The 25,478-nt window shown below is 41.2% G+C and overlaps 1 protein-coding gene across 1 annotated transcript in view; it reads right to left on the bottom strand.

Annotated features, from left to right (window-relative positions):
- Positions 1–25,478, bottom strand: part of LOC149257281 (germin-like protein 1-3) — a 48,099-nt gene that overhangs the window by 1,104 nt on the left and 21,517 nt on the right. The window contains exons 2-5 of the mRNA XM_089368113.1: positions 21,186–21,236; positions 20,630–20,993; positions 19,611–19,624; positions 7,656–7,658 (exon numbers count right to left, since the gene is read on the bottom strand). Of these exons, the coding sequence (XP_089224239.1) occupies positions 7,656–7,658; positions 19,611–19,624; positions 20,630–20,993; positions 21,186–21,236 (432 nt within the window). The remainder of the gene's footprint in view (positions 1–7,655; positions 7,659–19,610; positions 19,625–20,629; positions 20,994–21,185; positions 21,237–25,478) is intronic.

The raw sequence follows: 25,478 nt of genomic DNA, 5'->3' as shown, positions 1-25,478 counted from the left end.
AATACGAAAAATGACTTTGCCGGAAAGTGGTCCGAGAAATCTCAGGGAGTTTGGTGAACGGTTTCTAGCGATGTACGTCTGCGTTGAAATTACACATTCAACACTCCCCTTTAATTTCAACTGCTGGGCATTCGATCATACCCAGACACTTTCTCAAAAATTCAAAGCTTTTCTGATCCAATGGCTTTGTCAAGATGTCTGCTACCTATTCTTGAGTCTTGCAATGTTCTAGGACAATTTCTCCATTGTTCACCAATTCTCTGATGTAGTGAAACCTTGTATCAATGTGTTTCGTTCTCTTATGAAACACTAAATTCTTTGACAATGCAATAGCTGAGCTATTGTCACAAAAAATCACTGTCACTTTTACCTGCTCTTGGCCTAAGCTCCTCAACATTCTTCTCTTCCAAACTGCTTGACATGCTGCTGCTGTAGCTGCCACATATTCAGCCTCTGCTGTAGACAATGCTACAATGGACTGCTTCTTAGAAGCCCATGAAATGGCTCCTGAACCCATATGAAAAACATAACCGGAAGTGCTTTTCTGATCATCTACACTTCCAGCCCAATCACTATCAGTGTATCCAATTAAATATGAACTTTCTGAGACACTATATAATATGCCAAACATTTTGGTACCTTTGACATACCTCAAAATTCTTTTTGCTGCCTGCCAATGTGCCTCCTTTGGCCTCTCCATGAACCTGGAAATTAAACTAACAGCATACATAATGTCAGGCCTAGTAGCTGTTAAATACATAAGGCTGCCAACAATACTCTTGTACAAACTAGGATCAAAATCCTTGCTGTTGTCCTCTCTGCTGAGTCTTAATCCCATTACTGTGGGAGTGATCGCTGCCTTGCATTCTTGCATGTTAAATCTTCTCAATACTTGATTTACATATCTTGCTTGTGAGATAAAAATTCCTTTTTCATTTTTATCTACTTCTATGCCTAAGAAGTATCTCAAAAAACCCATATCAGTCATTTCAAATTCCTCTTTCATGACTGATTTAAAATTATCAATGAGCTGATAATCATTACCTGTGAAAATAACATCATCAACATACAAGACAACAATTAAAATTTTACCATCTTTTTCTTTGATGTAGACGGTGGGTTCTCCTTCACACTTGTCAAATTCATTATCCAATAGATATGAATCTATCCTGCTGTACCATGCTCTTGGCGCTTGCTTCAGCCCATAAAGAGCTTTCTTCAATTTGCACACTTTGTGCTCTTCACCTTTTTTCTCATAGCCTAGAGGCTGTTCAATGTAAACCTCTTCCTTTAACACTCCATTTAGGAATGCTGACTTCACGTCCATTTGGTAGACTTTCCATTTGTTTTGAGCTGCTATGGACAACACTGCTCTCATGGTTTCCATTCTTGCAACCGGTGCGAAAGTCTCCTCATAATCTCTCCCATATTGCTGCTTGTACCCTTTGACAACTAGCCTTGCCTTGTGCCTTTCTATCTTGCCTTCAGCATTGCTTTTGGTCTTGTAGACCCATTTGACTCCAATGACTTCTTTGCCTTTTGGTAGCTCAACCAAATCCCATGTTTTGTTTCTCTCTATGGCATTCATCTCCTCATCCATAGCTTCTATCCATTTCCTATCTTTGATTGCATCTTCGAAATGAATAGGATCATCAACATGACAATACAAGGCAAATAAGGAATTAATTCCTTCATCATAAATATCACTTAGATTTCTAAACTTCTTACCTCTTTCATTTGGTGTGCAAGTGCTTGAAGATGCACTTGAATTTCCTCCTTGTGGTGTGCTTGGAGAAGCACTCTCATTTATCCTCAATGGTGTCCCTTGCTGTCCTTGTGTTGGCGCTGCTGTTTGGGGATGCATTTCAGCCACCTCCTCATCATCTTCATCATGAGACAAACTGTTGTGGGGAAAAATGCCTATTTAGGACGATCCTATCCACCTAAGGTGTGACAGCGCCTTAGCAACAAACGAATACAGCTATTATGATTCCTTCCTTTATGAAATGTGAAAGAGGGGAGATTGGCAGACTTACCGTTGTCTTCCGGTTGTCCCTCGATCTAGATCCTCTTCTCTTTGTGTGTCCACAGCTACTTGCCTCCTCGCTTGATCAAGAGAACAGCTACTTGAATCCCACAAGATCACAAGAGAACAACTACCTGTGACAAGAGAACAACTACTTGCAACAAGAGAAGAACAAAATACAAAGGCAAATATACATATTCATAAATGATTCAGGATTAGAAGTAAATCAAATATACTAATGCAATCATACAAAATACACCAGCATATAGGGAAGAATCAAGATAGCTTTATTGAAAGTAACAGGATTCAGGAAGAGATACAACCCATAGGGCTCCAACCCAGCATCTCCTTCCCAGCAGAATGGAATTCCTTCTTCAATTACCTTCAAAGCATAACACACCCAATGTTTCTAGCCACAAACCAACATCAATTCTTTGCAAATACCAAATTCCAGCCTTCCCTTGACCTCATGAGAGAGATCTATATATAGGAGTTTTGGAGAAAGGATGAGTTAGCTTGAGGCTAGCATGAAGCTGACTAGTGTCCTCTCCCACTTTAGTTCTTGAGTCCACTTGGAGGTTCTTGCTTCCACTTGGAGATTTGGAACCTCTTACTCATCACCAGTCGAATTCCTTGATCCAAGTGTCATTTTGGAAGCTTCCTGGGCATTGACACCTTGAGGAATGACTCTGCCACTTGTCCAAACTCGCTCAGCGCAGGTAGCCTTCTTTGCAGTTGACATTCAACGTAGGTAGACAGTGGAGCAGTTGACATTCAGCGCAGATGCTCAGTGGAGCAGTTGACATGATCCAGAATTGCCTTGTTTTTGAGTGTTTTCAGGTGGAGAACTTTTGTGAATTTCTGTGGTTTGCTGGCCTTGTTCTTCTAGGGGTAGGAACAACATGTTTAGGGACTTTGGATCCCTTGATTATTGAAATTTCATGCTCAGTGATGCAAGGCACAAAAATGTCTATAACAGTTGCCCCCTAAAGTATGAGGCCGTTTATCGGGTGAAATGCTTTATCCAGGAGGGTCCGAAGTTCATCCATCTGTTGGGAGGAGACCTGTAATAAAATACAATACAATACATTATGATTCATACTGCTTTCATGATCTAGCTGAGGTGGGCATTCCCATGCTCAGCTTTATAAATTCATTTTTGTACATAGAACAGACGATCGTCTGATGGTAGACTGATAATTTTGGTGAAATTATCCTCCTTTGAATAGGATGATCATCTGCTGCAATGATGTACATGTCAAATGTCTTTATTTTTCCTGAATATATATCGCAGCCCGGATGGATGAAAATAGATCCGGGGTCTTCAAACTCGTTCGATCTTCACTCTAAGTACAAGTCGATCCATGTGAGAATTGCGCTGAAGTCGAACATGGAAAGACATCGCTTGATTACTGGTCAATGATGTAAACCGTTAACAAGCGCGAGAGGAATCACCGATAATGATAATGGCCCTCAAGGTACTGCAGTACAATTCACGTGGTGTGAATAAAGGACTTGGCGTCGAACACCACGTAAAATCTTCTGGTCGAAGGTCATTGATGTATACCTGTCGCCGGAAGTGAGAAACTTGCCATTGAGGCATGCAAGCTTCAAAGTACTGAAAGGGGTTGTTCCTAGATCAACTCCTTGGATAATGAGCTGATATCGACAAGGAGCGATCCGTCAAAGGAGGGCCTTAATGAATCCCACATCAATGACACGGAACGAAGCTAATGATTTTAATGGAGGTGAAAACAATCTGTGACATATGATTCAGGGTGGCGGTCATGAATGGATGAAGGATAATGTATGGCAGTGGATGGAACCCGGTTGACTCTTTCTGAATGACTTCTCTTGAACATATGGCGACACTGATGCGATGGATTGGTAGCATTACCCCAAATATGGATGGCATGGCGAGACCATGGTGATGTGACTGGTGAATGAAACAACCCAAACCGAATGTGGTACGGAGGAAAAGTGTCATGTTCAAGAGCGACCTGCTACCATCAAAGTTTTCTTGATTTTTCCCAATTTTTCCCCAGTCATTGCTGACCAGTACCTCTTTATTTTTTGTCAAGCTTGAGGAGGATAACATATGCTTGTTCTATAACCTGCCCTTCGGGTAAGCCCATCGCTAGGTTTTAACGAGCCTAGCGATAGGGAAACTCGTTCTCGTCTAAAGACAAGTTTGTTGCTATTTAATCATTTTAACGAGTCTAACGACAAGGATAACTCGGTCCTTTTCATTTTTAGAGAGTCTGAAAAGGTACATAAAGTCAAATCCAAAATTCCTTTTTCGTCATCTAATCCCTTAAGTCCGAAAAAGTATAAAACAATACAGAAGGGATGAGTTTTCGATCACTTTAACGAGCCGAATAAAACAAGCGCTCGACCTTTTTGTGCAATAATCCCTCAGGTCCAAAAAGATTAAAATCTAGAGGAGGGATAGCTCTTCCTGTCCTTTAATGAGCTGGAAGGCCAAAACTCGGCAATCTTTTCGTATTTTTACGAGTCAGTTGAAAAGAGCTTAAAGAAGACTCGTCTTTTGAGGAACGAGTGATAAACAGGGATAGCAACTGATTCCAGGTACAGGTTGGAATTTTCCAATCACGGCAGTGTCACAAGGATGGCTAGGTGAAATCACTCTTCGCAGCTGTTCCTCAAAATGGGTAAACAATCATATGGAGGTGAACGATCAGCCAAATGAAAAGTGGAGGTGGCAGGTGCAAACACGACCAAGGTTTTTATGGCTGATAAATTTACGATCACAGTGGTTATTTACCGGGATAGGTTCATTTTTTAGTTAAAAATGAGCTTAAACACTGGAGGAAACTCTGCTCACTGCTTATATTTATTTTTTAACGAGCATGAAGACCGCGTTAAAACTGCTCGGATCTTGCGTTTATTTTTTAACGAGCATGAACTTTATGCTAAAACTGCTCAATTATATAGTCAAATTTTAAATTTTTACCATAACTAGCTTTTCTCTTTTCAACGATAGTACTGCATTCTCAATTGCTGCATCAAACTTGGTTAGAAATGAATAATATTTGCATGAAAATGAGATTATAACCCTAATATTTTGCTTTGAACTACGTAAAAAGCCATTAAAAGGTGTTTTTACCTCTCATTTTACCATTTCATTTGATCTTGGTTTGTTGGAGCTCTGGAGGTGCCTCTTCCCCCTTGATTTTCATCAGCTGATTTCAGGAGATTCTGTGGACGATTCTCGGCGCAGTCTGGATCAGGTAGGAGCTAAACCCTAGCTCTTTCTTTTCATGGTTTCCTTTTTCCATTCTGTGCCTGTTTTCCAGTCTTTCTGAGCCTCAGGGGTTTTTCCAGGGCGCCCTAACTTCAGCGCGGGTTGCCCATTCGAAACCTGCGTTGAATGTCAAGCTGCCTTAAGGCAGCCTGACCTTCAACACAGGTAGGACACTGCCTGCCTGCGTTGGGTTCAAAAAACTGAGTTTTCAACACATTTTTTTTTTGATGAAATTTCGCTAGTTTCTCATCAAATTCAGGATCTTACTCATTCTCTTGTTTGTTTTGCAGGGATCTTTGAGCAAAAATGTCCCTTACATGGCGAGAACGAGAACATGAAGAGGAGGACATGATTGCCCTCCATGACCCTGTCACGGTGAACGCGCTGCGGAACTGTGGCCTGCTGAAGTTTTTCCGTATCTCTAGCATGAGAGCACAGATTAATTTGCTGCAGTATATGCTTGATGCTTGGGATCCCATCAACCAAGTATTCCAGATTAGGGGAAAAACCATCCCCTTGACCATAGTAGACATTTACTTCTTGACTGGGTTGTCAAGGCAGGGTGCCCCCATTTCTTTGTCAGGTTCGGCCCGGGGGAATGACTCTGTGAGAGACTATGTTCGCCAGTACTGCAGGGAAGGTTCCCAGCCGAGCAGAGACGGAAAGGTTGTTATCCGTGAGATTACTGATAGGTCTCTCAGGTCCATTCTGTATACTATTGGTAGGATGGCCGGTAGCGCATCTCTACACGTTGCCAACAGGTCTTATGTGCAGCACGCCTTGGAGTGTCTCCAACCGAAAGTATTCAACTGGTGTGATGCAGTACTTGTCCAGATGAAAAGTCAATTGACTAAGGTAAAGGACGGGAAGCTGAAGAACTTTGGTTTTGGTTCTATTCTGACTGCCTTCGCCTTGGAGAAAATCCCACTGATGCAGCCTCAGTATATTGTACTCGACTTGCCTTCTCCGACCGAGCCACGCATGCAGAGGTGGGTTGATCACATGTCTAGGCATGCTGGTCAACCTCAGATTACTTTCATTGATGCCTTCTTCAGGTGGTTCGAGCGCCAGGAGATGGTCTTTTCCGAGTATCCATATGTGGGTATGGATTTCCGAGGTGATCCGGATTTGGTGTTACCGGATGGCGAACAGTGGGGCGCTATTGGTAAAATCTTTGACCATATCACTGTTTACTGTTTTTATTCATAATGTTGCTGTGCTTTATTCTATCAAGACTTTTAATCAAACTCTTGGGTGCATGTAGATGTTGGTCCTGTTCGTCCAGCAGTTCATCCGAGACCGCCAGTTGCTGCCCCCGCATTGGAGCCTGCTGGGAGAGTTATTCTTCGCGACCTTGATGACGCTGAGACCATTACAGCTGTGCAGGAGCACGTTGAGAGCCTTACTCTCGGCATTCCGGATGTACGGATCGATGAGTTACCTTTACAGTTGCAGCGGCATACTACTGGTGTGCCTAGACGATGGACTCGTCTCTTGCGCATGATTGCACAGGCCGTGACGTGCTATCATGAGCACCACTAGGCTAGGGTGCCCCCTAGTATTTTTGAGTTTTAGGTCATATGACCGATTTTTGTCTTGGTTACAGAACATTATGTATGAACGATAAACAGCTTATATATATTTTGATTTTCGAGTTTTATTCTGGTTGAGTTATATGATCCATATGTACAATCATTGATGATGTGTCTCTTTTATAAATGTTGCAAATGTCTATCTAACACATAATTTGCTAATGAGTCGGTTAATGTGTTTAAGTTTCTGGAAATATGCTGGTATTGAATTGAATCAAACTGTCTTTCCAAAATCTTAACCCTTAGGAACATGCGATAAATAGCTGGATTGCGAACGGAATATATACCATTGAGTTGTAGTATTACGAGCTGTGAGTCTAGCCTGACAATTAGTCGGCGTATGCCACGGGTGATGGCATCAGAGAGTAGTTCTATGAACGCGCTATACTCAGCGATGTTATTCGTTGATTGCCCAATACACACACCTCTGAAACTTACTAACTCGCCGCTTGGATCAAAAATGGCCCAGGCCGCGGAGGATAGGTTCCGTGAACTACGACTTGCTCCGTCGGCATATCCAACACATGTCTCCAGAAGGTTTGACATCTGTAACAAATGAAAAAGGTGGATCACTCGACTAGAACAAATACTTTACCGAAAACAAAATACAACAAAAGCATGCAGGTTACTATTTAAGCATAGTAACGCTTGAGGTACAAACCGTTGCGGGGCTGCGCCAGTGGAATTCTGTCATAATCCGTTAACTCGTAGGCTCCTTTTGCTAACACCCTTTTAACAATATAGGGGCACATCCATAAGGAATTAAATTTACCTGCTCCCAATTTATCGGATTCTTGGTCATAAAGCAAGACCAAATCACCTTCTGAGAAGACACGGGGTTTGACATTTTTGTCAAACTGCGCCTTGAATCGTTTCTTATGGGCTTCGTTAGCCAAAGCGGCGTCACGACGGCTTTCATTCAACTGGATTAATTCCAAGAAATGAGCCTCTTCTTCTGAAGTTCCGGGGAGGAGATCAATTGCGAGTTTAAGCGACGAAATTTCGCACTGGATTGGCAAGACTGCTTCCAGGCCATACACCAGTTGGAAAGGTGTGAACCCGGTCGCGTTCTTTACCGACGTTCGGTAAGCCCACAAGGCTGAGTACAGGATTAGGTGCCACCTTCTTTTATGAACCCCGATCATCCTTTGCAACATACGCTTCAGGACCTTGTTGATTGCTTCAACTTGTCCGTTGGCTTGCGGATAATACGGGGTAGAGCTGTCGTGAGATAGCCCTAGCTTGGCAGCTAATTCGACCATCATGTGATTGCGAAAATGTGATCCATGATCTGTAACTATAGCTTGTGGTACGTCGAACCTGGCGACTACATGATTGAAAAAGAAAAGGGCAGCTGTTTCACCGGTGTTATCCAATGTAGGCATCGCCTCGGCCCATTTGGTAAAATAGTCAACAGCGACTATAATATACCCATGCCCCCTGGTCGAGGTGGGGTTACATTGCATGAAATCGATGCCCCATTTGGCGAAAGGCCCAACAACAACTATTGGCTTTAAAGGTGCGGGTGGTCTTCTAGTTTTGCTATCAAAAATTTGACAAGCGTGGCAACTTCTGACTGCGATTATGCAATCTTTGAACATGGTTGGCCAGAAGTATCATGCTCGTAAGATTTTTTGTGCTGTTGCATATCCAGATTGATGCCCCCCACACGCGCCTGAATGACACTCATTCAGGGCTTTTTCAGCCTCCTCATGGGTAAGGCACCTCCTCAGAACTGTATCGATACCACGACGGTAAAGTGTATCACCGACAATCATGTAGTCTTTTGCTTGGTGTCGTATACGTTTCTGTTCAGAGTGAGAGGTGTTAGGCCTGAATTTTTGGGTTTGGAGATAAACTATGATATCTCCATACCAATCATCGCTTGTAGATATCAGAAACAAACTTTCGTCCACGATTGACTCTTCTGATGTTTCATCGTTGGACGACGATGGGAGATCGCACAATAATTCTGCGAAAACTAGAGCTTTCTTTGATTTGGATTTTACAAATTCCAGATCAAACTATTGAAGGATCGCTATCCATTTTGAATATTTGCCCCCTAGCAATTGTCGCGACAGTATATAAGTCATGGGGTTGCAATCTGACAAAATGGTAGTTTTCCAAAAGAGGACATAATGTCGAAACCTTTGAATCGCTTGAACAGCTGCAAGCGCTAGTTTTTCAACATAAGAATATTTACTTTCTGTATCATTTAAGTTTTTACTTAAATAATAGATAGGATGTTCAATTCCATCGACTTCTTGAACTAAAACCATCGCAATGGTCGTATCTGCTGCAGCCAGATACAGGTTAAAATCTTTTTGATAGTCCGGGGCGTACATTAATGATGCTTTTACTAGACAATCCTTCAGAGCATCAAAGGAAGCTTGCGCCACCTGGTCCCATATGAAAGGTACATCCTTTTTCAAAAGACGAGTATAACCTTTAGCAAGTTCTGCGTAATTTGGAATGAACCTCCTCAGAAAGTTTGCTTTCCCTTGGAGTTTCTGAATCTGAAGCAAATTTGAAGGTGGAGGCAAATTAACGATTGCCTGAACCTTGCAAGGGTAGAGACGAATCTCGTCCTTAGAGACTACAAAGCCAAGTAACGACCAGAACCGACGCAAAACACACATTTGTGCGGATTGAGTCTTATCTTGTAGTGTCGGCAACGTAGAAATATCGCTCTTAAATGCTGTGGATGAGCAGTCCGCTTTCGCGAATGAGCCGGAAGGTCGTCGAGATAAGGTTGAACGATGTTCTTGATGTCATGGAAGGCATAATTCATTGCCCTCTGAAATGTCGCCCCTGCGTTCTTCGAACCAAAGGGTAATTTTCTATAAGCGAATGTGCCCCACGGACAAATAAATGCAGTCTTTGACTGGTCCTGTGGGCGGATATTTATTTGATTATATCCGGAAAATCCGTCCATAAATGAAAAGATTTCACATCCGGCGCATTCATCAATTATCTGGTCGATGAAGGGTGTAGGGTAGTTGTCCTTTGGACAAGCTTGGTTTACATCCCTATAATCGACACACACTCTAATCGTCCCTTGTTTTTTCATAACAGGGACAATATTCGATACCCAATCAGTTAGAGGAACCGGGTAGATGAATCCAGCATGGAGAAGTTTTTCAACTTCTGCCTTAATGGCAGCGGCTATCTTGGGGTGCACCTGCCGAAGCCGTTGTCTAACTGGTTTGACATCGGGATACATTTTAATTTCATGTTCAACGATACTCGAGTCAATGCCTGGCATTTCATCATATGACCAAGCAAAGTCATCTCTGAATTCGCGAAAAAGAGCGTTATATATTTCTAGTTCTGAAGGGGAACAACCTTTGCCGACATAAATATTCTCTACAACATTCGTTTTAGTCGAGATATTTATGGCTATAGTCTCTTCAATATTGGATAAGTTTCGCTCGGAATCCACCGTATTTACAGTATTTGTTAGGAATTCAAAAACTGAAGGGTGATAAAGGTCATGTTGAGTATCTTCTTCATATTCCGGAAGAAGGGAACGATGGTGGTGATCATTCCATGGTGCCCCCTCAATCAACATTGATTGTAAGATTTTTTCGTCAGTCCCATGTACTTTCGACCAAGGGTCTAATGAGGTACCATATTCTCTAGACCTATCTACCCAAACGCTTGATGAGCGTTGATTTGGGTTCGCCTCCCATGCTTGAAACATTGATTGCTACAATATTTTTAAAGGGCTTGGGGGCAAAACAATTGCATGATCCATGTCGACATTGTCTTTTGCGACCTTCGTGGAAGATATCATGTTGCAGGTTGCTACAAACGGTATATTTCCTATGTAAATAGGAGGTGGTAGCGCGAAAGTTCCCATCATTGTGAGGTCTTTCAATAATCCTACTCCGATATCTTGAAGCGAATGGTTGCTCTCATGGATCATGGGAATGCTTCCTGTAACTTGTGAACCATTAGGGAGGAAGTTCTGTTGGTCGACGACCGTAATCCCTCCTTCAAACGGGAATGCGATCTTCCTAAAATAAGTCGATACCACAGCTGCCATGGCATAGATCCATGGTCTGCCCAGTAGGATGTCGTAGTCAAGATTCCCATCGATGACCTCAACATCAATTTCCACTGTTTTTCCTCCTAGTTCAACCTTCAAGTTATTAAGGATACCGTACGGGGTATAAGTCCTTCCGTCGAAAGCTTTTAATGTCGTCGATGATCGCGACAAGGTTGGAGATCCTAAAGTTTTCCAGCAACTCATTGACATAATGCATGTAGATGCTCCCTCATCAATAATTGTTCTGTGAACAGTTTTGTTGAGGGCTTTCACTTGAATAAGGAAAGCTAGTTGAGCTGGTAACTGAGGATCGTATCCTTTGTGATCAAAGGATACAAGATTGGAATCCTTAGGATCAACCCCACCAATAGCCGATAACAAAGCCTGCCTTTGGGATGGGCAATTTTGTAATACTTCAAGAGTCGACATAGCGGATGGCGATTGGGCCAAATCTTCCACTATGTTATAATGCTGCGCCGCTCTGGCGCGAGGATTAAATGTCGACTTGTGTACTACTCCCTTAGGTGGTTTTATTGTTAATTCAGGAATGATGTGTGGTACAACCTCTGTCGAAGTTGTTGTCGAACTACTTGGTTGATCTTTACCTTTGTCATTCGACAGCTGAGGATTCCCATAATCTTTGTTCCTTGTCGAAATCAAAGAATCATTCTGCTGTTTTGAAACCAACAACATAAGCACTTGTGACGGGGAAGCATTTCCACTATCAACCAGATTTTTTCCTGGGTTGGGAAATGGATCAGTTAACACAGCTGAGGTTTGGGAACTTTTAAAGAACTTCTTTAACTCAGCTTTGAATGGATAATTTTTTGTCCAGTGATCCTCCTCGTCACATATTTGACATGGAAAATTTTGTTTCCCTTTCCCAGGAGGGTTTGAAGAATTCTTTCCAGGAGATGACTCACTCTGTTTCTTCTTCTTCCCTTTGTTTTGCTTCTTATTGCTTCCAGGTTGATTGGTTTCTTTGCCTTTATCTGCGGATATGGCATTTACTTCCGAAGCAAGAATTTCCTCTTTTGCATTTTGATCTGAATTCTTACGGGCTTTCTTAGACGAAGCCTTTATCGATTTCGCGTTTGCCGTGCCAATCACGCCATCACCGGCATGAGAGTCACTATTGGATTTTGGAGGAGGAGGAATTGAAAATTCCGGTCTAGGGGCGTCAGGTATTTTGTCGTAGAGCGTGCCAGACTGAGTATAAACTAAGTCTAGATATTGTGCACGAGCAATAACTTGCTCCTCTGTTACGACTCCCCCCTTCGCCACATCTTCCGTTATAGCAGGAAGTAACGACTTTATAAACCATTCAGCCAACAGCTGATCGGGAACGTATGTTTTCACCATCCTACGACGACGACGCCACTCATGTATATTATCAGATATATGAGTGGCAGTTGTCTGCTTGAAGTTGGTTAATATTTCTGTTCCCGTTTCATACCTTATCGGTAATTGGAAATGGGTTAATAAAGTCGTGGCTAGGGAGCTAAAATTGTCGAAAGAGGCTCTAGGCAATTCAATATACCATTTAGCCGCTGGACCTGTCAATGTCCTCTGAAAAAGGCGAAGCCTTATCAAATCATCGTTCAGGGTATTTGACGAGCACCACAGATGAAAAGTCATCACGTGATTCGATGGGTCTTCACCTGGATTTCCATTGAATTTAGGAATGTCAGATGGAAGTTTGTGAGGAATCGCTGGCCACCAAGGGGCATAAGCAATCGGATCGTTGGTTAACCGGTGTAAATCGGGTAACTCTAAAGTTGCCACGAATGGTAACTGTTGATTCAGGTTAGGTGAAGCATAACCAGGGTACGATGGAATCGCTTGAGCAGTGGGCCTTTGCATACCAGCATAATGTAATTGATGTTGGTATGACTGATACGGTTGGTGGACTTGACCACTGTACAGTGGTTGGTTTTGACCGTTTTGGATATACGGTTGTCCACTGTTCGCAAAGATCTGCTGCTCGGAACCTTGGTACACTTGCTGGAATTGTGGTTGTTGGTATTGCACTAGCCATGGTTGTGAAGCCATGTTCTGTTGTGCTATGCTAACCATTGGACCAAGGTGTTGGGTAATTGTACCCGTTTGGACCTGTGTCGCCCCACCAGTTGGCGATTGTGGTTGTGACCCATGGTCAAGAGGCTGTTGCATTACGACCTGAGAAATCTGAGGTTGACATGCAACAGGCATCCCTTGAACTTGTGACACTGTTACAATCGCCGGTGTGGTCGGGATGTTCATCATAGGTACACACTGTTGCACAGAATATACAAACCTTGGTTGTTGAGGTAGCATTGGTACCCAACTGCCTGATGTAATTCCAGTATAACCTGAATACTGTTGTGAACTCCCGTATGGGTACCCTCCCGGAGGGGGTAATGAAAAGGCATACTGCCCCCCATACGGTAGCAATCCGGAACTCAAGGGGATTGATTGTCCTTGGGGACTGAATTGCCCAAATTGACCTCCAAATGGATCAATTTGGCGAGTCTCAACATAAGAGTTGCCGGATATTATTCTGGATGAACAAACTGGAACAGACCACACTGTCAAAATAGTCCCTTGGTGGACTCCTTCTAGCGGTTGTGAGCTAGTTGGGACAGATGGTATGCCGGCAAACATTGTTGGAGTGACGGCAGGGGCTTCTGCTGTCGCTGTGTCGTTTGACACAGTCCTAGATGTTGACGGTTGTTCAGACATTTTAAGTCTATCCAATAGATTGCCTAGCGATTCTACAGGAATTTCCACTTGTGGTGGATTAACTTCTGATGAAGGAAATAGAGTGACTCCTACTCCAAAATGGGTTGGAGTATTTGCTTGCGGATCCTCTACAATTTCCTCTATCGCAATCAAACCAGGTGGAAGAGGAAGACCGTCAGGTCCGTAAAATATTTCTGGTGCCGAAGAAGTGGTTGTTTCGACAACGACAGTTGTTTGAGGAACAAAACTCTCTGGACCGGTTACAGATGGAACTAGTTCAGTTATATAAGTATTTGCCCTCAGACTAGGATCAGTATTACTGTCCTTCTGTGGCTGTTGAACTTCTTCTATAGAGGCAGGGTTTCCAGAAATGTTTGGAGTAACCGGAATCTCAAATGTAGTTGGAACACTTGTTCTAACTTTGATAGGAGATTTCGAACCGGTTATACGAGTTCGCTTTGTCCATACTGTTTTCGATTCCGGAGACAAAGACGGTTGACTCGTAAGCCTCCGCGAACGACGGGGTTTCAATTGACTTTCTTCCATGATTGCGGATTACTCGATCAACCAAAATATAAAAAGGGGAAATTTGTGTTTCCGAACTGAATGAATTTTATTAGACGCTTTTAGACACAACTTGCTTTTTCAGTTTTAAAGAGTCGAGAAAAAGATAAAGATGACTCTAGTCTCCTTCGATGTTTTAACGAGCCCGAAGTGACAAATGCTGAGATGGACTTTTTCTATTATAGAGTCTGAAAAAGGCCAAAAGAAACTGCTCTGGGGATCTAGGCAGAGGGTGTGCCAAACTTTTCGCAAAACCACAGAATACGTTTTACGGTACGGGTGGTCGATCTTCGTGAATGCTGTGTTCACTGCATTGCGATCAGTAGGGCGGCCGACATGGCTTCCTAAGAATAAAAGATATATGCCTATAGGGGTCTCCCAATATATACGCGACGGTACGTGGGAGCACAATCCGTATTAGCGCCACCGACTCTCAGGAGGAATCACCCACCTTCTTCGAGATCGACAGTCACTATGTTTAACGACGTCGGAACACGTCTCTAGCCTAGACCTCTATGTTGTGCGTTATGTTACAAAGCGTTGTTAGGTTCATTCAGTTTATTTTAGGTTGATCTTTTTAAAGTTTGCCTTTCAAGGTTCACCACGAGATGTATGATACAAATTCCTAAATGCAGTCTAAGATGATAAGCAAGCTTTACAATCTTTCAACTTTGAAAATCCTAGCTACTAAGGGAAAAGAGAGCGACTATCTTTTCTCAAAGAGCAATCAGCACACTCTAATGCACTTCTCCTAAATCCAACATGCAAACTATCAAATGCAAAATGCACAATGCAGGTGTTTGTTTTCACCTTTCTTAGTATAATTGCCTACAAAGAAAGCTTTTTGCACAACTTTGAATTTGCTTTTACAATGATCAAAATAAACAAGTTCTCTTTCTTCGAAATCAACAAGGGTAGAAGAGATTACAATCACTTTGCGATTTTTGAAATAAAGACTTGTTCTGATACTTTGAAAAGAACAAACTCAAACCAATAAGCAAAAGTAAAACTATGATCAATCTGAACAAACAGCCAATGAACTCTCTTCTAAGATCACTCTCAATCAGATCTGAATCAAAGGCTACAGAAAGACTACTTTACTCATGCAAAGGAAGACTGTAAATGACGCCACAAACACATAAAAACATTCACAATATTTTTGTACAAAAATGGGGCGGAATTCAGGCAAAGAAAAGGGTTATCAGGCTAGTACCTATGTTGGTTAAAGGCTGCAAAAACAGAGATCAAAATAGGGCAACAAAGGACAAAGAACCCCAGCTGCTCAAGGCCACACTGGTTCAGCGCAGCTCCAACACTGTCAGTTTGGCATTCAGCGCAGGTAGCCCCTTAGGGACCTGCGTTGAAATGCAGACTGCCTTCACAGTGCCTGCGCTGAAGAGAGAAACTCTCGTTTCTCTTGGTTTCTGGGTCACAAAATGCTCAAAAATCAACTGTTTCAGGCCAAATCAGAAACATAAGCAAGGTATAAACAGAGGGATGCTTTGATAGGGTACTAAAGACTATCACAAGGATCAATCAAATCATTTGTGGATCTAGTTTAGATCATAGACAAGTCCAACATATTGGATCAAAGCAACAACTTTTACTTTGCATCCGGGAAAGATGCAGTTCAAGAATTGCTGTCAAGTCTATGAAGTAAACAAATGACGGAAACACAAATGAAATGAATAAACAAGTTCTTCCCCAGTGGAGTCGCCAATTTGTTGTGGGGAAAAATGCCTATTTAGGACGATCCTATCCACCTAAGGTGTGACAGCGCCTTAGCAACAAACGAATACAGCTATTATGATTCCTTCCTTTATGAAATGTGAAAGAGGGGAGGTTGGCAGACTTACCGTTGTCTTCCGATTGTCCCTCGATCTAGATCCTCTTCTCTTTGTGTGTCCACAGCTACTTGCCTCCTCGCTTGATCAAGAGAACAGCTACTTGAATCCCACGAGATCACAAGAGAACAGCTACCTGTGACAAGAGAACAGCTACTTGCAACAAGAGAAGAACACAATACAAAGGCAAATATACATATTCATAAATGATTCAGGATTAGAAGTAAATCAAATATACTAATGCAATCATACAAAATACACCAGCATATAGGGAAGAATCAAGATAGCTTTATTGAAAGTAACAGGATTCAGGAAGAGATACAACCCATAGGGCTCCAACCCAGCATCTCCTTCCCAGCAGAATGGAATTCCTTCTTCAATTCCCTTCAAAGCATAACACACCCAATGTTTCTAGCCACAAACCAACAACAATTCTTTGCAAATACCAAATTCCAGCCTTCCCTTGACCTCATGAGAGAGATCTATATATAGGAGTTTTGGAGAAAGGATGAGTTAGCTTGAGGCTGGCATGAAGCTGACTAGTGTCCTCTCCCACTTCAGTTCTTGAGTCCACTTGGAGGTTCTTGCTTCCACTTGGAGATTTGGAACCTCTTACTCATCACCAGTCGAATTCCTTGATCCAAGTGTCATTTTGGAAGCTTCCTTGGCATTGACACCTTGAGGAATGACTCTGCCACTTGTCCAAACTCGCTCAGCGCAGGTAGCCTTCTTTGCAGTTGACATTCAATGCAGGTAGACAGTGGAGCAGTTGACATTCAGCGCAGATGCTCAGTGGAGCAGTTGACATGATCCAGAATTGCCTTGTTTTTGAGTGTTTTCAGGTGGAGAACTTTTGTGAATTGCTGTGGTTTGCTGGCCTTGTTCTTCTAGGGGTAGGAACAACATGTTTAGGGACTTTGGATCCCTTGATTATTGACATTTCATGCTCAGTGATGCAAGGCACAAAAATTTCTATAACACAAACAGTTTTTAACATTCACTGTTTTCTCTTTGCTTCCATCCCAAGCTTCCTCTTCAATGAATTGAACATCTCTGCTGATGAAAAACTTCTTGGTAGATGGGATATACAACCTGTAGGCTTTGGATTCCTCACTGTATCCAATGAAAAGACATTTCTCCCCTTTGCTGTCCAACTTCCTCCTTAGCTGATCTGGTATGTGTGAATAGGCCACACATCCAAAAACTCTCATGTGGGTGACTCCTTGCTTTCTCCCACTCCATGCTTCTTCCGACACTTTGTTCAACACTGCTTTTGTAGGACAGCTATTCAAAATGTAAACTGCACAATTTACAGCTTCAGCCCAATAATCATTTGGCAAATGCTTTGCCTTCAACATGCTCCTCACCATATCCATGATGGTCCTGTTCTTCCTTTCAGCAACTCCATTTTGCTGCGGAGTGTACCTTGCTGTAAACTGTTTGTGAATTCCATTTTCTCTAAAAAATCTTAGGAATTCCTTGGAGATATACTCACCTCCTCTATCAGTTCTCAAAACTTTAATATGCAGCCCGCTTTGGTTCTCCACAAGTGCTTTGAAATTTTGGAATTTTTCAAACACTTCACTCTTGTTTTTAAGGAAATAAGCCCAAGTCTTTCTTGTAAAGTCATCAATGAATGTTAGGAAATATTGGCTGCTTGCTAATGATAGATTTTGCATTGGTCCACATAAATCTGAGTGGATGATCTCTAAGGGTGCCTTTGCCCTTATGCTCTTCCCTGATGGAAAACTTTCTCTATGTTGTTTCTCCAATATGCAGCCTTCACATAGGCTGTCCGGTTTCTCTATCAATGGTAATCCTCTTACCATTCCTTTTCTGCTTAACAAGTTTAGACCTCCAAAATTGAGATGTCCAAATCTCAAGTGCCAAAACCAATTTTCATCCTTTGGCACGCTTTGGAAAGCCTCTTGGGTGACTGCTGCAATTTCATTTTTGTTTTTCAAATCTGCCCTGATCCTGAGAGGGAACATCCTGTTCCTTGTCATCTTTACTTCAACAATGCATCGTTTGCTGGGTGCTATATCCATGATGGTGCACACATCATTTTTAAAGAAAACATTGTACCCCTTATGGACAAGCTGTCCAATACTCAAGAGGTTATATCTCATTCCAAGGACATAGTAGACATCTGCTATGGTTTTCCTTTCTCCTTGCTTTGTAAATATTTCTACCTCTCCTTTTCCCATAACAGAGATTTTACTATCAGTTCCTAGTGTGACTTCTGATTTCACATTTTTATCTATGGCAGAAAAGAAGGCTATGTTTCCTGTCATATGGTTGCTGCAACCTGAGTCTAAAAACCATATGTCCTCACTGTTTGTTTCAACCATGTTACAAGCTAACAACACATTATTTTGGCTGATGTTTTCTCTAGTGACATTTGCATTTGGTCTATTATTTATATCATGCTCCTTCTTCCTACATTCACTGGCATAATGCCCATATTTTTTACAATAATAGCATTGGACATTGGATTTTTCGTACCTTTGTCCTTGAGCATGATGTTGTCCTCTTTGTTGGCTGCTGCCTTGACCTTGGTTCTGATTTGGATTGCTGCCTCTTCCTTGTGCATTTGCTGGGCTGTTCCTTCCACCTCTGTTCTGGCTTCTGCCTCTTCCTCTCTTGTTACCTCTGCCTTGACCTCTTCCTCTTCCAAAGGACATCTGGGTCTTGAAGGCTTGCTCTAGAGATGAGTTTTCATTCCTACTCAACCTCTGCTCATGTGTTATCAGTGATGCATGTAGCTCATCAACTGAAAATTTTGAGAGATCCTTTGTCTCTTCAATGGTGGTGACAATCGCATCAAACTTTGAGGGTAAGACCCTCAATATTTTCTCCATAATCCTCCTATCTTCAAGGGTTTCTCCATGAGTCCTTATCTGTGTGACAAAACCAATTACATGTGTGAAGAATGAGTCAATGTTGTCTGACTCCTTCATGCACAGATTCTCAAAATCCTTCCTCAGCAATTGTAGTTTTGCTGTCTTCACTCTCTCCATGCCTTGATAGGCTGTCTTGAGGGTTTGCCATGCTTCATTGGATGTCTTAGCTGCTGCTAACCTTGGAAACACGCTTCCATGCACTGCTTGATACAAGAAGAAAAGGGATTTTGAATCCTTCTTCTTGCAGCTCTTCAGCAGATCCTTCTCTCCTTGAGTTAATGCATTAAACTCATTTTCATCTGTTGGTTGTTCAAAACCTTCCTCAACTATTTCCCATAAGTCTTGGGAAGCAAACAAGGCTTTCATTTTTATTGCCCAATAGTCATAGTTTTTACCATCAAATAATGGGAGCTGCATACCCATGCTATTACTGGTGCTTGTGCCAGCCATTCTTGCAGCCTCAACTATGCTTCAATTTCTTGACTGTGTATTTTAAAACAACTGACTGCTTCTTCAGCAACACATAAAAAAACTTTTGAAATACCTGAATCCTTTGCCTGAGACTTTACTTTGCTGGAGAAGATCTACTGCTGCAAAAAAGACTCCTCCCTTCAACTTCTTTGTCACCTTCAAAGAGCCTAAACCTTCTCCGATACCACTGTTGGGGATTTATCTGAGAAAATCCCAAAAACAAAGAAAATAAACTCCACAGAGGCAATGCTTTGTTTCCTTTACTCCAGGATCTTTTGTGCACAGGGAAGCTTTAAAATAAAATGACTGAAGACAGAGTATTACACCACCACAAAAATATTTCTATTCATCAAAACAAAAATCACTGATACATATTCATCCTCTTTGCTGAGAGGGATTCAACAAAAACAACTCTGTCTCCACCTGAGAATTACTGAGCTGGGTTTACTGCTGTAAAATCCCTTTTACATTTACTGCTGTAATAAAAATTTACATATGCAGCTCAAAAACATTATACGTCTGCTTCACTTCTGTGCATATCACATAAACAAAATTACAAAACCATACAAAGGATTCTGGTTCTTTTCCGCACTGCTGTGCTATATTCGCATCATGCTTCATAAAAACTTCATCTTCACTTTTCGTATTGCACTGCTGTGCTCAAGTCTTAGTACCAAAAGTCAACCAACAAAAACATAATATACGAGCTCCTTCTTTTTGAATATTACATTGCATAAAAAAAAACAAACTTACCATGCCTTTCTTTAAATGCACCATACCTTCGACATAAAAAAACTTACGTGTTGTATATAAAAACTTTAATATTCACCTACTTTCATTAAATGTCTTCATGGAAAAAGTCTGCAGTCAACCAAGATTTTATTTTACTCGACGCAACATTTACTGCAGGCTCGTATGCATCTTCAGACAATCGACGGTGGAGAGCGATGGAAACAATCGAACGGTGGAGGAGAATATCGGGAGGCCGTTTGCTGTAGAGATTTATGTCCTGAGAATGTCAGACTTGCTTACGTATGGGGAGAGCCACGCATCTGCACCATATTGCATCGGGTTCAAAAATACAGAAAATGACTTTGCAGGAAAGTGGTTCGAGAAATCTCAGGCGAGTTTGGTGAACGGTTTCTGGCGATGTACGTCTGCGTTGAAATTACACATTCAAAAACCATAGCACACGTTCTGTTGGAAGTGCACCAGACCTTTGGGGAACACGAAAACGTCTCCCTTCTCAAGCGTTTTGCTGAACAATTTATTGGCAGTGGTGATAAAGCCGACTGAGAGAGTACCCTCGATGACCACCAAGATTTCTGTGGCCCGCAGATGAGTGTGAGGGGGATTAAGGACGAGAGGAGCAGCGAAATCAATCCGAGCCATGGAGATTCCCAAGGTGTTTAAGCCTGGTATCTGCATTACATTGGCTGCAGTGACGTTGGATCCCATCATGTTACTTGTATCCCCTGCAATATTTAAGCCCCTGAACATGAAGTCATTTGCGGTAACCATGCTTGCATCCTTACACGGGAACCCGTTCACATTAACTGCAATTACAGTCAAATAAAAATATATATATTATCAGATTATATTATTATTCACATCGCATGAAACGAATCGAAAACCTAATAAACATATATATATGATCAGATTATATTATTATTCACATCGCATGAAACGAAACGAAACCCTGGTAAGCAAACACATGATCACGGCCTCAAACTCAAAGTCTTACATACCTCCACTCTTCGTGTCAGCCACACAAACTTCTTGTAAACGATCTGCATCACCTGAACGCACAATATTAACAATATTATGCGCCACTAGTACTACAAGCGCTAGCGCTAGAAAGGATTTCATGACTGGACTGCAGGCAACTGACTGACTACTATTCTTCAATTCGATTTGAGTAGATGCTCCCTCTGATCTGATCTGATCCTTAGATGATAGATGGAGTCTGATGAAATATGAAGATGATAGATTGAGTTTGGTGAAATATGAAGAGCATTCTTCCTTTTTATAACAGCAATGCCGCCAACGCCAAGTTCTTGAGTTAAATTTGCTTGCTTGATGGACTCCTTCTTTGTACTTGGACGCGGTTGCGTGTTTCGAAATTAAAATTGAGAAAGACGCAGTCATAGTCATTGGCTACCCAACCCCAATCCCGTCCGCCACATATGACCCTGCCCTTATTGGATCTGGCTGCGTCTCGACCAAGGGAAGAAGGGATATGTTTTAGATTTAAGTATCTCAACGAAGCTGTCAACAATTTCGGGTTTCATTTCTTCATGCAGACTTGGTCAGTCTGTCTACTCGTAGCAGAAACATTCTGTTTTTCTTTTATTGGTTAAACAGAATAGTATTGCACAACACACCTTTTCCATTTGGAAATATTTTTTTAAATATATAAACTTTGAACTAAGTCGTCCACAGTTAATATATATATATATATATATATAAACAGTCATCGATGTGATGTTTAGCATTATTTTGTATTTATCACGCACATTTACTGTACCAAACCATATTCGTTTTCCCATCTCCAAACATATCGCTATGCTCTTCATGAAGATTATTTCCATTGTGGGTTAACCCTCCGGGAAAGCAGCTAAGTCAAACATTGTTCAATAACATGAAACAACCACTCTTTACGCAAATTACCCTAATCCTTACTTTAAAAAACAAGGACAACCTCTTAATTTAGAACCCACCATAATAACCATTTTTCATCCACCTCATTTTGTAGTAGTTTTCTGGTATTGTGGGTTTCTTTCCATGGATATCAATGGTGGATTGATAAGTTGTTATCTTTTAAATTATTTCAGTGTTCAAAGATAATTTGCAAATTTATGTTTCTTATCAAAATATCAATTTCTTTCTTCTTTTTTTTAATTAATTTTTTCATTTCTTTTAAATTAATTGATAAAAAAATTCAAAAATGTACTCATAAATTTAATTTAAAAGAATATCTCATAAAATATATATTGTTTTATTTTTAATAACTTCCAACATAACTAAAAAAAATTATTGCTTCTTGATGAGCATTGTGTTAACTGTCCCCAAAGAAGCTAAGTCAAACTTCGTTCAACATTAAGATTAAAAATAACCTAAGATGAAGACTACCCTAATCCTTACTCCAAAAAAAAACTCCATTTCCTACTTGGTAAAATCTAATTTGCAAAATTATATTTCCTATTAATATTTCAAATGCTTTTTACCAATTTTTAGTCAAATTTATTTTATTTTTTTATTAATTTATAAAACTTAAATTAATAGTTTTCTAATCAAATATGTGTGCTACACAATAAATTTGATTTAAAACAATATCACATAAAAATATATCAAACTTAAATTAATAATTTTCTCATCAAATATGTGTGCTAGACAATAAATTTGATTCAAAAGAATATCACATATAAATGTATGTTCTTTTTTTAATAACTTCTTACTGTACCAGAAAAAAAGAAATGTGTTGTTATGATTCTTCTTTTACCTTCTCAATTATATTGCGTTATTTAAAATGCATGCATTGAATTTGAAAATGATATGGAATTAAACTAATTCAAGCTTAAGAAAAAAAATGTTTATAAAAATGTAAACTATAATTAATAGTGATAAACAAAAATGAATGCAATGTAGATATCTAGATAATAATACTATCTAGTCATTTATATGGTTATGATGATGATGATGATGATGATTAGCACTCACCAAGGTCTACATGGTCCATGGAACCTTTAGATGGTAAGAGACTCCTACGAATTCTTTTACATTTTATTTTTATGCTCAGAAAGCATTATCAGAAAGGGGTGGCATGAGGGGGAGGGATTTTCATTAATCCCGAAGGAATCATTGAATATAGATATGCTTGGGGGCTTGGATGGAAAGAAAAACAACCAAGCAAAAGCGTATGGCTTGTTCCTCGGTCTCGCATTGGCCCAAAAGAAGGGCATAAAAACAATACAGGTATTAGGGAACTCCATGATAATTATTAGGCATATGATCTATGCTTCATCAGCTAAAAACACTACCTTAAACCAAATAATCAAGAGATCCCAAGGGTTGTTCCCCTCCTTCGAATTGGTGTCTTTCTTCCATAGTCTCAGAGGAAATAATCACGAAGCTGACAAACAGCCTAACCATGCATACCAGTTGAGAGAAGAAAGGAGAATTGTGAATGAGGTCGCAGGCATGACTAGCATCCCAAAAGTGTGTTGATGAGATACAAATTCTGGATTGTGGAGGTTTCTCTTAGCCTTACAAGGAAGTTAACAAACTTAATATTTGGGGACTTTTCTTTTAGATTATTAGGGTAGCTAATTGGCCTCTCTTGCCTCCCCTTATCCCTCCCCCTTTCCTTCCCCTCCTCTGCCCTTCACTTTCTTTCCCCTCTTCCCTATTTACCCCCTCCCCCCATCCCTTCCCTCTACCATTCCCCTTTCTTTTTCCCTGATGCTCCCCTCTCCCATTCCTTCCCGCCTCCCTTCCTTACCGTCATATTCCCCACCCTTGCCCACCTCATCCCCCTTCCCTTTGGGCCCTTTCGAATCACTCCATGTAAGCCTTGGCCTGTCATGGAACCCCGTGGCAAGCGCGTCCTTTTCTTACACCTGCGACGTCTCTATGATCGTCGCCCTAGTACAACACTCGTTCATGGAAGGGACCTCTGTGTGTGTTATCAATTCCCACACCTTGGTTCTTTGTGCAAGGGTCGGCGCGCCACATTGGGTGATTGCAAGATAATGGGGATTTCGGAGAAGTTTAATTATGGAGCACAAAACGACCCTGATCACTTGTGGGAGGAAACTTAGGATGGGAACGATGGACCAAGAGAAGAACTAGGAAATCATAGTGGATTCCTGCGAATTATGGAAATACATCGGGATCTCACCTCCATTAGCTTATTCACACGGTACTACATCATCACACATTCCTACATCTGCTATATAAGGAATAACGGTATGTTCATTTTTCATGGTTCAAGGTTCTTTAATGATCAGGTGGCCTCTGTGAAGGCCTGGCGGCTGAAGCTGAGGTCGTTGTGAGTCAGTTGTTGGGTTTGGGTTGAAGGGGAGAAACTCAAGGTGTCATATGAGCTTGAGATTTCGAGTGGGAAGCTTCAGGGGGCCACGGGTCTGAGTGGAGTTGATGGTTTCAGTGTCGTTGTAGGGTTTGGTGTTGTTATTTGGCTGAATTGGGATTGGCTTCTGGTCTAGAACCTCAAGGAAGATTTGAGAGTAGAATCGTAGAGTAAAGTCTGTATGAATACGATCGATTTTAAGATTATTGTTGGAGAGAATGTTTATAAACTTCTAAACTTGAGGGTGTCTTGGGTCAGAACCTTGGGGCTTCGTTGGAGGCTAGTGAGGTGGATGGGATGGTGGATGGTCGGTTTTGGGAGCTGTCGGACAAGAGCATCTCGGATTTGAGCTGGAGTGACAGAAGGTTCATTGACATTCTGGGAAGTCTGAAAATGGATTCGAGTGTGCAAAGTACAGAGAATAGTTCCCGGTCAAGCTCTTGGGGCAGTCACAGGTCGGGGTCAGGGGGGTCGCAGGTGGGAAATTATCTAGCTGGTAGGAGAAATAGGCGAACCTACATCAATTGTGTGTAGGACCACATGGAATTCAGGGAAGGCCTGGCTGTATTGCAACGCAACATGCATAATCAGCAGCAATAGAACCTGACTATACAGTAGAATCCTACGAATTCTTTTACATTTTATTTTTGTGCTCAAAAAGAATTATCAAATTAGTTCCAACATCACCATAGTTGTGCTAACTTGAATGGCAAAGAAGACTAGTAGAGTGACAGATATTTTGAAAATTAAATCAAAGGTCAGTAGAATATCACAATTCAAGAGAAGGTTCTTTTCATCTTCAACGCTCTTACTCTTGCAAATGTGACAAAATATTTCATCCCATGTCATTTTCCGAAGTGACCAACACCCTATTTCACTATGAAGTTTATGAGAATTTGTTCCTATTTTAGCAATGTTTATTTACTTCTTAAATTAGTCAAAAAGAGAGATA

Source organism: Pinus tabuliformis, chromosome 6 (genome assembly GCF_031772625.1).
Source record: "Pinus tabuliformis cultivar Carrire ecotype Pingquan chromosome 6, CPIR1, whole genome shotgun sequence".
Lineage (NCBI taxonomy): Eukaryota > Viridiplantae > Streptophyta > Pinopsida > Pinales > Pinaceae > Pinus > Pinus tabuliformis.
The sequence above is the reverse complement of the archived record's forward strand: the minus strand, read 5'-3'. Positions and strand labels throughout refer to the sequence as shown.